This window comes from Branchiostoma lanceolatum, chromosome 8 (genome assembly GCF_035083965.1).
Source record: "Branchiostoma lanceolatum isolate klBraLanc5 chromosome 8, klBraLanc5.hap2, whole genome shotgun sequence".
Classification (NCBI taxonomy): Eukaryota; Metazoa; Chordata; class Leptocardii; order Amphioxiformes; family Branchiostomatidae; genus Branchiostoma; species Branchiostoma lanceolatum.
In genome coordinates this window covers 1,191,176-1,206,100 of record NC_089729.1, presented here as the reverse complement: position 1 = coordinate 1,206,100, position 14,925 = coordinate 1,191,176, and the positions used below count along the sequence as shown (strand labels likewise).

General features: G+C 43.0%; 1 protein-coding gene across 1 annotated transcript; it reads right to left on the bottom strand.

The window, feature by feature from the left end:
- Positions 1 to 483: 483 nt before the first annotated feature.
- Positions 484 to 14,505, bottom strand: LOC136440459 (uncharacterized). The gene is made up of 3 exons (XM_066436509.1): positions 14,250 to 14,505; positions 2,593 to 2,812; positions 484 to 793 (listed from the first exon to the last, which is right to left on the bottom strand). The coding sequence occupies exons 1-3, from the start codon at positions 14,389 to 14,391 to the stop codon at positions 484 to 486; spliced, it is 672 nt and encodes a 223-aa protein (XP_066292606.1). The 5' UTR covers positions 14,392 to 14,505.
- Positions 14,506 to 14,925: the final 420 nt, after the last annotated feature.

Below are 14,925 nucleotides of genomic sequence, written 5' to 3'. Positions count from 1 at the left end.
GGAGATTTTTTCATTTTTTTCCAAACAGGCCTTAAAAACATTCTTATGGAGTTTTTTTTGGGCATTTTTAGACAAAAATTACATTTTGGGCTCCTGTGTCCTGGTACTACAAGCACATGACCTGGAATTCGGTACAAGGGAACATGTCCCTACATGAATTCAATGACATTTCTGGCGTACATCACTTCAGTATTTGCTCAGGGGCAAAAGACGGCCTTTCTAGTTAACTGTTACGTTAGTAACAACCACCTCCCCTCCAATTACATACTACAATCATATTCTGGTTGAATTAGATGCAGGTGTTCATCTGATATGAATTTCCATATGATGCAAAATTTTGTGGTCCCAAAATCATTTTGCACCAACAGTCAAGTCACAGTTACAACCACCTCCCCCTTCTCCCACCACATCAATTATATTCTGGTTGAACAGATAGATGCATTTTTGGTGTTCTCTGAGAGGTTGTTTATTTGTGATACATAATTACATAATGTGGATTGAACTAATAGTCAATAGTGCCCAAAACTCGCCTGCTGAGCCTGCACACACGGTGTACACAATCCTGTCTCCGCTCCCGTCCGAGCCAAAGGCTACTGTTGTGGTGGACAGACTCCACCGACTCTCGTATATCCCACGTTGGCAGGAGCTGGTGTCACACTTGTTAAAGCCGAAACTCCTGTCCCGTCTAGCCCCGGCTGAGAAAGCCAAGTTCGCAACCGCAGCTACACGGTGGGCCGGGGCACAGCCGAGCGTGTTGTTGATGTAGGGGTCGGAGTTGTACTCAGTCACACACCTGGAACACAACAACATTTCAAACATATCTCAACAATTGGTCACACATGACAACTTCCAACAAAAAAAGATGTAGATTTGTGACTTTGAGGCTGATTACTAGTAGCTATATCATATACATTGTATATGGCTGGCAAAACATAAAGTAATCATTATGACCAGGGTATAGTGAGTTTTCCTAGTGATTTCTAGTAATTGAATTTTTATGTATGACATAGAAATTCAATTTACTAGAAAAATAATTACATAGTTAATAATTAAACTGAATAAAAAGATAAATATAAACATGCATGTCATTACTTATATTAGAAATTTCAAAAACATTTTTCATAGGAATAATATTATTGTGATATCATCACATCTTTTCTTCAAGTTATGTAATGGATGAAATGTGGAATGAAGAATAAATATGAATGTCATTCTATTAATTACAATTACATAATATATGTGCACACTTAAATCCTGGTTATACATACACATGACTGATTAAACTTTTTAAAGCCCCTTTAATCTTTTTAGTTCCTAAACCCTGAGCCCAGATCTCTCACTCACTGACTCACTGACTCACTGACTCACTGACTCACTGACTCACTGACTCACTCACTCACTGACTCACTCACTCACTCACTCACTCACTCACTCACTCACTCACTCACTCACTCACTCACTCATTCACACTCACTCACTCACTCACTCACACACTCACTCACTCACTCACTCACTCACTCACTCACACATTCACACTCACTCATTCACACTCACGCACGCACGCTCGCTCGCTCGCTCGCTCGCTCACTCACTCACACACTCACTCACTCACTCACTCACACTCACTCACTCACACTCACTCACTCACTCACTCACTCACACTCACTCACTCCATAACTCACTCACTCACTCACCCTCACTCACTCACTCACTCTCACTCACTCACTCACTCACTCACTCACTCACTCACACTCACTCACTCACTCACTCACTCACTCACACTCACTCACTCACTCACTCACTCACTCACACTCACTCACTCACTCACTCACTCACTCACTCACACTCACTCACTCACTCACTCACTCACACTCACTCACTCACTCACTCACTCACACTCACACTCACACACTCACTCACTCACTCACTCACTCACACTCACTCACTCACTCACTCACACTCACTCACTCACTCACACTCACTCACTCCATAACTCACTCACTCACTCACCCTCACTCACTCACTCACTCTCACTCACTCACTCACTCACTCACACTCACTCACTCACTCACTCACTCACTCACTCACACTCACTCACTCACTCACTCACTCACACTCACTCACTCACTCACTCACTCACACTCACTCACTCACTCACTCACTCACTCACTCACTCACACTCACTCACTCACTCACTCACTCACTCACTCACTCACACACTCGCTCACTCACTCACTCACTCACTCACTCCGCATCCTCCTGTTCACCTGGATGATATTTCACAGATTCTACTGGATCAAGTTGGTATATCCCACTTCGGATAACAAAGTCTCATGGAAATCAATGCTTTTAAGGCTGAAATATAATCAATTTGAAAATAGTGTTTTGAGTACTAAGGATTTAAACAAAGGCAAATGATGGAAGTATAACTTTATCATATATTTCAGTCCAGAAAAGTCACCCAGACATCCATGACTGATGCTCGATTTGAACATTTTGCCCTGGCTTGTAGAAGCTACACTTCAGCCCCTATCACAGGACATGATTACTATCAGTACGCAGTATGACTGTTCTACATGTCACAGGACCTACCGGATTTTGTTGGGGCTGCTGTTACTCCCACCCTGGACTGCATCGTCCTCCCCACAGCCCGTCGGCCTCAGTCCGAACTCCGCACAGAGGTTCTGGTAGTCCCTGCACCAGTCCGAAGTGTTAGACAGACCATCAGCAGGGAGTCTGGCGTTGATGGCCAGGAGATCAACGCCATTATACTGCTGGTTTGCAGTACGGAGGACCTCAAAGGCATGGTTTCCTGAAGAGAAAAATTAGAAGAGAGTTGCTTTTAATTATAAGTTCGTATCGAAAGTCATTTACCTTGATGATTGAAGATACTGCCTGAGGAGGAGTTTGAGTAGACCTACATTTATATAGTACTGATAGCCAAAGGGTAATTAGTTTAAGTGGATATCAAAAAGACAAGATTTTTGCCAGCAATCACAGGTTATACTATTCATTATATTTAATATATTTTTCCCAAGATTTTGTTTGACTTATCATATAGACAATACCAAATTAAGTCATACCATCATTTCTTGATAACACATTCCGTACAGTTAATGTTAATAATATAATATATAAGGCAAGTCAATTTTCTCCACTGAAGCATCCGTTTACATGATAGAATGTTTCTATGAAGACTAAACATCACTGAGTCTCTCTATAATAATTAATATAGAATTTAGAAAAATATCTTCTCAAAAGAAAACAAGAGTAGGAGTGCAGAATGCAGGGAGCAAAATGAATGAATGAATGATTTATTGCACAACAATTGCATCAGTGACAATGTATGGCAAATTACAGACAACATAGGTAACAATCTAGTTCTATACATGTATAAGAATATACTACTTACTATAATACTATATCCAGTTTGATCTATGGCCATTGCAACACGGAACTAATACAGACTAAGGGTTGTTTTTCTAGGCTAATTGTAATCTAAGGAAATTTCTAATTACTATAACGCTACATCAAATGCAATCTAAGTTAATTACAACGTGGAGCTATATCTAAATTACAGACATTGTGTTGCGTGTTTCTAGTCTAATTTGCGACTTTACATTTGTCAATTCTCATTCAGGAATGGTACAGTTTCGTTTTTGCATAGCGTGGTAGATATATTGGCCTAGGTGGATAGCTATGGAATCTGGACATGACATAAGTACATTAAATGTATCAATGACCGAGGGGCGGACAGGTGGATGGTGCTCCTCTCCTGCCATGTGCCACGACCTTCGCCAACTGTCACCATCTCAGTCTGCAGTTCCAAAGGAATCTGCTAGGGGGTCTAGATATATGCCGCCTATTTGCATTACAAAATTCCCTATCTAGCAGACATGTTTTAACTAAAAGTTGGAAAAACAGAATTTCTGCCACAATTAAGTGACTAATTAGTCTGTTAGGGCCCAAAGTCTTGTAATTTCTTTGATATCAAGCTTAAGTTATAGCAGCCGCCCGTAACCAGTCAGGGGAGGGGCCATTACAGCCCCGGACAGATCCGGAGTCTGGGTTATACAGACTATTTTTTTGATAGGTCAAAACCAAACAACATACAGTCGTGTAACGTTACAACTGTTCTTACGGTGCAAACACACTGCCTTATTATTGACCTCAAGAGCACGGAAATCCCTGAAATAGTGTCTATCCTTAACACAAGCATGGCGTAGGCAAGGTCATAATTTCATGGACATGTGCATTTTTTTTTCCCTTTGCAATAGTTATGTTAAATCTTATAATTATATATTATATATTACATATTATGTTAAAAGGCATTCCTGCAAACATGAAGTAATTTGTTGAATAAATGAAAGTCAGAGAATTCCATGATACATGATGTAGTTTTGCGCTGCCATGTCATTAAGTCGATCTACCCTGCAGGAATGACCTTCAGCACACAAAAGCCCAGCTTACTATACACCACAAACCACAGGCCACAAATATTCATACATAATTAATTATCCCAGCTGATGATATATATAGACGCCCTCCCTACAACCCCCCCTACCCGGGCACCCCCACACCTCCGGCCTGACGTAGGGGGAATGGAACTTTTACTTTTACTTCAGTGACGCGGCAGAGGCACACAGAGGACCAAGTGTATGTTCGCTATGGTGATTCCCCAGTGGCTTTCACAATGTGAATAATTCACCCTTTACAGTTCTGTACTTGAATTTGTCAGTTATCTTTTTCAATTGATGTTCCTGTCAATAAGATTTTTGGGGCACCTTTCCAATTGATGTTCCTGTCAATAAGATTTTTGGGGCACTTTTCCAATTGATGTTCCTGTCAATAAGATTTTTGGGGCACTTTTTCAATTGATGTTCCTGTTAATAAGATTTTTGGGGCACTTTTTCAATTGATGTTCCTGTCAATAAGATTTTTGGGGCACTTTTTCAATTGATGTTCCTGTTAATAAGATTTTTGGGGCACTTTTTCAATTGATGTTCCTGTCAATAAGATTTTTGGGGCACTTTTTCAATTGATGTTCCTGTCAATAAGATTTTTGGCACTTTGACATGATGTTCAACTGGGGCGCTACAGACATGATGTTCCTGTCGATGAGATTTTTTTGCACTGTTGACAGGATGATCCTTTGTTTGTTTGTTTGTTTGTATTGCGTACCCGGTAAACCGCCTCATGGCGTAACACACCAGGTTTGTGTACATACAAGCTGCATATCCGGACAGATTTATTTTGTCCACTCACACCGGGAAGAGCCTCTACTCTTTTCGATAAGTGTGGTGGGTTCTTTTACATGCTTGAGGTGTGGCTCTCCTCAAACACGGGACCTCCATTTAACGTCCTATCCAAGGGACATTCCTACCGAGGCTAGGTACAGTCAAACCTGCTCAAGGCAACCACCCGGGCGACTGAGCAAAAGCAGTCGCGTTGGACAGGTGGTCGCCTTGAAGAGGATCGACTCACAACATGTTTCCAAGATGTTTATCAATACAGTATTACAAAGATGGAGGGAACATGATGTGATTTTAGACAGCATAACTACCAGGATTAATTCCCATTGACATAAACTAAAGATCCTACAAAATTATATTTTTCGTTGTCGATTTAATTTTGGTGTGCCCGTGTACAAATTTCAGTCATACTTTTGACTTCAAAACACAGTGTCCACCTCTCTCGATTGAATAGCGCCTTCCCGCATCCACACGTTACGTCAAATAGTACACGTACACACAAACACGCATAACATCTTATTAAGACCTAGGAAAGAGCCCTAGCAAAAACCTGCCGACCCCACCCTTCCTTTTGGCTCCGATCGCTGGATAAATGGGGCAAAATGTTTTTGATCTGACCTTGATCTGACAACTCAATGATGAAAACGTAACGTTGTGATTTCGCTGGCTGAGCCCACGACCACATCAAAGGTAAGAGTGCAGCAAAACGTACATCGTCGGCAATCACAAGCAAGCAGTGCCCAATAAAGGTTTGTGAGATTCATGGAAGTAAAAAGAAAATACTATTCTTAATTTTCATCAATAACGGGAGTTATTCTAAATGTTCATATTAAGAAACGTTGTGTTTTAGCAAGGATATAAAACCTCCTTGGTTTTAGAAATGCCAGCGGTAACGTTACCAAGATGGCGTCGGTCCCCCAACAACATGTCTTGCCGATATGTTTTGCCCGCTGCGAAGTCATTTTTCAGCGGTATTTAGTGAGACACGGACAAATTTTTGATAGTTATACAAGAAATGAATGATGATTTCTGTGAAATCTGACCACATGCACGTGTTCATTTTGACAATTTTAATTTCAAACCGAACCAGAAGCTAAATGCCGTATGACTAGTGGGCACATGCAAAATTATGCCGAAAAGTATCCCACGATTGGTCCGAAGTGTTCTCTGCCCACATCGCAGTGGACAAGTCCCGAGCACAGTATACATGTACCCCCCTTCGCCTTATAACACACTAGCTTCTGTATTTGTATCTATATAGCCAGTATAACTGCCCTTCCGCGTAACACTGTGACCAGCTTCTGTATCTGTATAGCCGGTACAACCCCCCTTCGGCGCAACACAGCAGCTTCTGTATCTGTATCTGTATGGCTGGTATAACCGCCCTTTGGCATAACACACCAGCTTCTGTATCTGTATAGCCGGTATAACCGCCCTTTGGCATAACACACCAGCTTCTGTATCTGTATAGCCGGTATAATCGCCCTTCAGCGTAACACAACAGCTTCTGTATCTGTATAGCCGGTATAACCACCCTTTGGCATAAAACACCAGCTTCGCAGGCACACAGACCTAGGCCTGTCACTTAACTCAAAATTTTCAGCATAAAAAAAGAGTCATGTGGCAACGAACAGCCGCTACTTGCACGTCAACCTGATAGTAACATATGTGTCAATCAGTGTAGAGGGCTCAGATTGAAGTATCTGGACAAGTTAACACATTGACACATACTCATAGAAATTTGGCGCCTAGCATGGCATTAAAGACAGACCACCACTATAACCACTGTCGTAAATACGTCCCATGCTTAAAATTTGACCGCTTTCTAGTAAAATTTACGTCCTGGATCGTGCTGTGATGATGGCCGCCATCTTGAACTAACACCTAACACATGTACCTCTTGGTACAGTAGCATATGCTGCATTCTGATTGCTTGCCAACAATGCACTAAAAAATGGCATGATAGGAATATCTTGGAATGTCATGTCAACAGTGGAAAAATCTGCACTGTTGACAGGACGGCAAAACTATGAGAACCACGCTCTCCTGTCACAGCACTCGGTTCCAGCGCAGAAAGTGGTTTCCGAACTGGGCTTCCAGTGCTGAATGATCGCCAGCAGACAAAAACTCCATCTAAAGGGCTCTGACCACTGCATGGGACAGGTGTATACAAGGCACAGGGCATACAAAATGACCTTGACAAGGGCAAAACACACTGTTTACCAGGTCCCGGACAAGAGGTCCCCGACACCCCCTTCATTCCCCAGAACGCCCTGGGATAATCGCGCCTCCGTCAAAAAAGCTTCCCAAAATTCAAGCTGAAACTCTTCTGTATATTTCTTGCTCTACCAGCAAAGTTTGTCCCTCAAAATTCCGGAAATCAAGCATTTAAGGGGGTCAAGATTTCAAAATTTTTCCCGGATTCCAGTCGCGCCTCCGTTGAACGATATTGTCGGGAGGACGTCGCCCAAAAAAACTCAAAGCTGAAACTTTTCTGTATCATTTCACAGAGATGTCTTCAAACTCAATTTACATTACCAGTAATATTTTCCCGTCGAAATGCAAGAAATAGCGTTTCAGTGTGTCAAGATCTTAACATTTTCCTGCGGGAGCATGTCGTGGGAGAGGCTCTGGCAAAAAATATGTCTGGAGGGCGTCACGCCTCTCAAAAATCAAGCTGAAACCCTAGCTTCTGTATTTTTTATTTTTTTTACAAATATAGATGTCATCTAACTTACCTTACTCTTCCAGCAAGATTTCCCCTAAGAATGAAGGAAATAGCATTTCAGAGGGTCAAGATCTCAAATTATCCCGGGGGAGCATGCCCCTGATCCCTCCTAGTATTGTTGCGTCATCATGCCCCACCCCACCCCATACGAAATTTCCTGCAACCGCCTCTGAATTTATAGGGTTCGGAGCAGGCCTGCGAGAATGCATGGCGTACCAGGTCTCTTACCACAAGTTCAAGGCAACTAGTGGCAGCCAACCATCGTCTTCAGGGGTATCTCTTGTTTTAGACCCAGGTTGGTGATCGAAGTAAGATAAAATGTTTTAAAGAGGTTTCCCGGATTATGAACCTATGCTGTATCAAGTACCTTGCATGCCGCACTTCATTGCAAGGTATACGTAACACTCGTTTTCAACGTTGTCGGCGATCCTTTGACGTCAACACCGCCTGAATAGCGTCGCGAAGCTCCCGAATTCACCATTAAGCGTTGCTGGCCGTCCTGAATTTACCGTTAAGCGTTGTCGGCTGTCCTGAATTTACCGTTGAGCGTTGCCAGGACCCCCCCCCCCATGCAGACCCTCTCTGAGAAGTAACAGAAATGGCTTGCCCTCCACCTCTACAAATTCCTATCAGAGAAAACCCAAGTTGAGAACTGACAGCTGTCGATCATGTCACACAATGCGGGGTAGGGGAGTAAATAAAATTATGAAATTATGAGTATGAAAGATCTCTGACAAGAAACAGTCCCATGGGACCCAATCACGGTAAATAGGTGTCAGGCTATATGTGCCCCCCTCCCCCCGGCTAGCAATTCTACGAAAGTAGATAAACTCGAGTGTAGCGGACAACAGTCTGCTGTTCACGCCTGCACCGCGCACGTCACAACTGTAGGAACGCTGTAGAAACAGTGACAAACCTCGCTGTCCATCAGCTCTAGCAAGAGACCGTCCTGGAGAGATTCGACAACAAACGTCAGCATGTTTTCCTTCGCCATGTGTTACCAACAAGTTAGTTACGGGTCAGAGTGCAACTGGGGTTCATGACTGATCACTAGCGCCCCCGTGCGGTACTGGGTTACATTGCACTAACATATCTTACAGTACAGTACTGCAGCACGGATTCGACTTCTTTTTCCCCACAGTGACGTAGCCTGGAATCCAGACCTATTATAGCTCCCGAGTCTCTCTCCGCGGAGAGAGACTCGGGAGCTATAATAGGTCTGGATTCCAGGCTAACAGTGACGACCGTTTCGGATATTTTACAGCATTCTCAGACATTTCTACCGTGTCATTATGAGAGCACTTGTGACATGACTAAGTGCATTTTTCCATACCGCTAAGCAATGGGATTTGAAAGATCAATTGCGAGCCGCTTCTTACACCATAATACCGGACACACACACGCACACACACACACACACACACACACACACACACACACACACACACACACACACACACACACACACACACACACACACACACACACACACACACACACACCCGCACACCGTGACACACACACACACACACACGCGCGCGCGCGCACACGCACACACACACACGCGCGCGCGCGCGCACACGCACACAAATGCAAACACGCTTGCACAGACACATACGCATTCAAGTCACATGCATTCATGGATGGGAAAACAGAAGTCGGAATGGGGGGTTAAACAAGAAAAAGTCCGAACTTTTTCAAAACAATCCCCTTTCCACTGGGACTGCTACAGATATTCTTATTTCTCAAGAACTGCCACAGACTGGAACTCATTACCATACTCAGTAACACGAGAACGAAATCGGGAAAAGTGGACGGTCGCAAACCATCTGAGGAAGCGCCAATAAGTGCACTACTATCCCTGAACGCTTTACCCCAACCAAGGGTGTTGTTCAGTACTCCAAACAAGAATGTAGCCCCATTTCTTCTTTGCGCAATGAGCCGTACGTTGTCGGGCAACGACTGTTGTTAAAGGTGCCCTAAGCGATTTCAGGGGGTAAAACTTGAAATATTCTGGGGAAAACAATTCTGTTTGGTGAAGTTGTAATTGACATTTGCTACCCCATATTAGCACATCTGCATCATTATTTCATACTTTGGGCGCTTAAAAATAGCACAGAAGCAAGCCACAAAAGGAGTATTTTATTTATTGGGTCCCCCCAAAAATCAGCCCAGAATCCAGCCGTAACCGTTTTCTGTCGACAATTTTCGGTAACTTCCGGCCACGTGACGTCACAATGCCCAAGCACATTGAGCCATGACCACGTGATTATTTGTTCGGAAGCGTTCGGGACTTATCGGTCAGAATCGTGCATGTTCGGAAGATTTGAAATGATGGCTGGCCTCCAAGTGCTCAGATTTTCAGTGAGTTCCCACCACACAACCACATTGCATTTTTGCTCCATGATGGTCGATGTGATTGGATAGTGTTATCTAAACTTACTATGGATAGAAATCAGAAAAAAAGATTGATTTTGAATATGTGACTTTCAGTGCCCTAATATTGCTTAGGGCACCTTTAAAATTCTGTCATGAAAAAGTGAAGAAAACCGCATCATGTGACACGACATAGTCTACACACTGACAGCTACATGTAATGAAATTTGAAATATTAATGCCAACAGCGGCTTCTAACAATGCTTCAAGATTACTCTAATACCACATAATTATCATCTTATGATATCCTATAATGATAGCTACTAACTGGAAACCATGTAACACACGCAACATCCAAAATTGGTCTCGCCGTCGCATTCTTAAAGTGCCGTTTTCGGAGAAGAAATATCAAGAATATACATTTTCTATTGAAAAAAGAGTAACTTCTAAGGCGGTGCTATATAAAAGTACCGAAGCTATAGCCTCGCTTTCGACGTCTCCGGTGATGCCCGGCCGCGTCATGTACTATGTAAAATTGCTGATCTAAGCATTATGATATTTGAGGTTTTATTTTGTTTATTTATTTGCTTGTTTATCTATTGAGCTTCACCACAACAATGGAAGGCGTGAAAAACAGGTGTTACCACCTTTTTAATGCCGCCACATCAACAAAACATGACAACAAATAATTGATATAAACATTGGTACGAGAGAAATAAACATATGACTTGAATCGACCTAGAAGTGACATGAAATGCTGCATCAGAGAAAAGGAATTAGATCAATACAGTAGTCACATGAAATGACTTACAACCGAATACATTCAGCGCGGCCTTGTTGCAAGGCAAGTGGCGCATCCCGAGGATGAAGCACGTACAAGGCTGCTGTAAACTGTGAACCTGGCGGAATCTATATTGCATCAAAGCCATGTTGGATGCTCTAGCTCCCAGCCCTCTCATATCAACAGATTGTGATGAGACGTGGTGTAAGTGAAGAGGCAAATGATGATGACTTGTTCTCAGCGGAACTAGCATGCGCGCCGTAGAGCTGCGGCCGGGTGTCCTTGAAGAGGGCCTGCATGCCCCTTTTACGTAGAGCGTAATCGGCCGTTTTAATTTTACGTATAGCGTTGCCGACCACTCCATGACTTAGCGTAGAGCATAGGGAGGCTTTTCTGAATTCAGCGTAGAGCGTAGGGAGGCTTTCTGAATGTAGCGTATTACGTAGCCGGCCCTCCGAATTTAGCGTACAGCGTTGTCGGGACCCCCCATGCAGGCCCTCCTTGAAGACATGCCTACTCTGCCTCACAGTACCCGAGTCATACACCTTTCCATACTGATAGGACTTTAAAAAATGTGCTACATTTAAGATTTCCCCTTCTGTAAGATAGTGTCAACCGGCTACTTCAAGATTTTCATCAACTTTCTTGTTTACATCCTTCCAAGTCTATAGAACAGTTTTGTTTTCTCCCCTCCTTCTCCACCCTTGTGCCAAATTTTCTCAAAGTTTTCTTTGCCTTGCAACTTCAACGGTGGACGAGTAAATATGAGCGATACTACCTTGGGTATCGGTAGCATATTTCCATCAGTTGATATTTTACAGTTTTTTTTTACGTCATTTTTGGACAGACAAGCACAACGTGGCACTGCACTCAAGTTTTTCACAAGTTATTTCAACAGTGCCACGTACAGATCTAGAGAACAGTATACCAATTTCTACATCTGGGCGAAGTGAGGAAAGTCATGTAAAGTGCCTTTCCCAAGGGCACAACACCGGTGGCGTCAGGGGATTTGAACGGGACCGATGGGTTCTGGACCGAAGACCCTGCCGATACGCCATACGACCCCACAGACAGTTTCCTCGGCTACTTAGTAGTCCAGTGGTGTTCGTCCAGTAGAAATATTCAAAACTACACAACCCGTAGCATCCACCCCTTCGTTCCCTACTAGCTTCCTTCGCCGCCTCGTTGTCACATTTTCCTTTTTTATTGCGATTTTTAGTGACTGCAATTGATTAATTATGAAGCAAAATTCACAAGTTATTACTGTTTAGACCCGTATCGTTGGCTAACATCCTATCTTGTCTTTTGCGCGTTTTCCGTGGAGCTATCTCCCCTGTACTAATCCTGCCTTAGAATTCAGGGATGAAGTTTGAAATATCAAATTCTTGGCGGCGGCTGCAGGTAACAAAGAAGAGATTATTTTCTGCTGGTTTCCGTGAGAGGACCATATGGTGCCGACACCTGAATTATTTCAGACGCGGTACAAATTGCATAGTAATTATTTGTGTGCGTGTCAATATCCAAGTTCTGAACATCTTATTTGACCAAGAAATAAGGCCACTTCCACCTACCGCCCCCCCCCCCCCGCAAAATATGTTGGGGGCGTCACTCCTCCGAAAATCACGCTGAAACCCTTGTGTATCTTTTCACTAATAGAGATGTCCTTAAACTTAGCTTACTCCACCAGCAAAATTTGCCCCTCAAAATTTAGGAAATAGCGTTTCAGGGTGTCAAGACTTCAAAATTTTCCAGAGGGGTTTCCCTTCGGGGAAAAATATGTTGGGAGAGCGCCGCCCTAAAACTCAAGCTGAAACCCCTCAGAATCTGTTTTTTTTTTACATATAGAAATGTTATTAAACTTAGCTTACTTTACCAACAAAATTGGCCCGTCAAAATGCTGAAAATAGCGTTTCAGGGTGTCAAGGTTTAGAGATTTTCCTGGGGAGCATGCCCCGGACCCCCTAACGTTAGGCGCTCGACATCGTGAACGTTTCGTCAGAAATATCCCTCCTCCCCTATACGAAATTTCCTGCCGCCGCCTCTGGTAAATGTATCGGTTATCGTTGCCGGGCGATGTATTTGTCGCATAGGTAATGTACATGTATGAAAATAAAAAGGTTTTGACTATGGCTTCTCGGCTCAGACCGCGGACTTTTCACTAAATCCAAGAAACTTTTGGTATAGATCGAAGCTCGGCAGCTATTTGAAACGTTATGACCTCACCCCCAACATCTGGTTGGAGTTTAGAGAAACTCATGTGGCAAGATAATGTGTGGGTCGGCCGCTAGTTATGATATAAGTGATGAAATATGAACACTAGACGGCCACTCCTAACAATGCATGGTTGCGTAAAAATAATTCTTACTTGGAAACCATGTCACAAAAGTGGTCTCGTCATCATGTTCTTAGAGTGACGTTTTCGGGGAAACAAATATGGAGGATAAACATTTTTTCTTTTTTTTTAAACAAACGATGACTTCTGAGATGGTTCTATGTAAAATTAATAAATGAATATATGGCTCTATGTAAAAGTATCGAACTTATATCCTCACTTTCTACCTTTCCGCGGCCGGCGATGCCCGGTACATGTAAAACTGCTGAACTACACGTCATTTCAGGTTAACAGTTTGGGCCCATCTTATTTTGTTACAGGTCATTTTTATCAACATTCTTGTTCATATTCTTCCCGGTGTCTCCAGAATTCTGTTCCGGTTTCTTCCCTTCTTCTCCACGTGTGTGCCAGTGCCAAATTTTCTCAAGTTTTTCTTTTTTTTCTTGCAACTTCAACGGTTGAAAAAGAAGTTTTTCACAGAAAGCCTCGGTATGATGGACGCAAAGCAAACATCCGATCTGAACGGGCGTAGTAATCGGGGTACGCGCTATACAGGTGTCAAATAAAAAAAGTCATACAGAGCGTAGAATGTTGCATCTTACCGTGAAAAGATGCTAAACGTATCGGTCAAATAACAAACAATTGACCACAAACATCAAACTCTGTTATTCCTGGCCCAAAGCGCGCGCAGCAAAATTAAATGTAGAGCTAGAATGAACAGAGGACAAGACAAGTTGTCCCAGATGCATGTTTGTGTTTTTTAAGCGTGAAGTATCCTACCTCCTCCTCCGCCTGCAGTGATGAGGCAACTTGCGATGAAAAAGGCGAAGAGCCGCTGAAACAGAGACATTGTTCTAGCTATAGGTGTCTTTCCGTCGGAATGAGTCCAGTAGAAATATGGAACAGTTTTGAACACGTCCATACACACCCTCCCCGACGGACGGGGAGGCACCGTTAGTCTGACTGTAGCATGTACACCTGTTGCGTTATGTTGTACCGACCGTTCATACAGAAGAAAAATACAGACTAGTACCTCTAACTGCGTATGACATAAATATGATATGATATAGACATGTGACAATTACAACAATGAGGAGGAAGAGACCATTATAATGATAGGTACGAACCATTCCCCGAATAGGCCAGAACAGAGTCACTGGCATGCCGCAACGTTGTGCCTCTTACTATAACTTAGACTTTTGTGAACGAATTATTGTGCGAAATGCATTTCGAAATACATGATAGCCATGATCCGTTTACTTTGACTATGTTAACATCAGACCCCCCCCCCCCATGTTGTTGCAATAGTAAAGTGGCCCAACTGTTGCATTGAGTCAAGAGTTGGAAAAAACTAACGGACAAAAGGCCATGTGGTCACCTAGCAACGGCAACTTATTTCCTTGTCCGTCTAATTTTTGCCATTTTTCTTCCTTGCAATTTCTTAAGTGGTATCTAA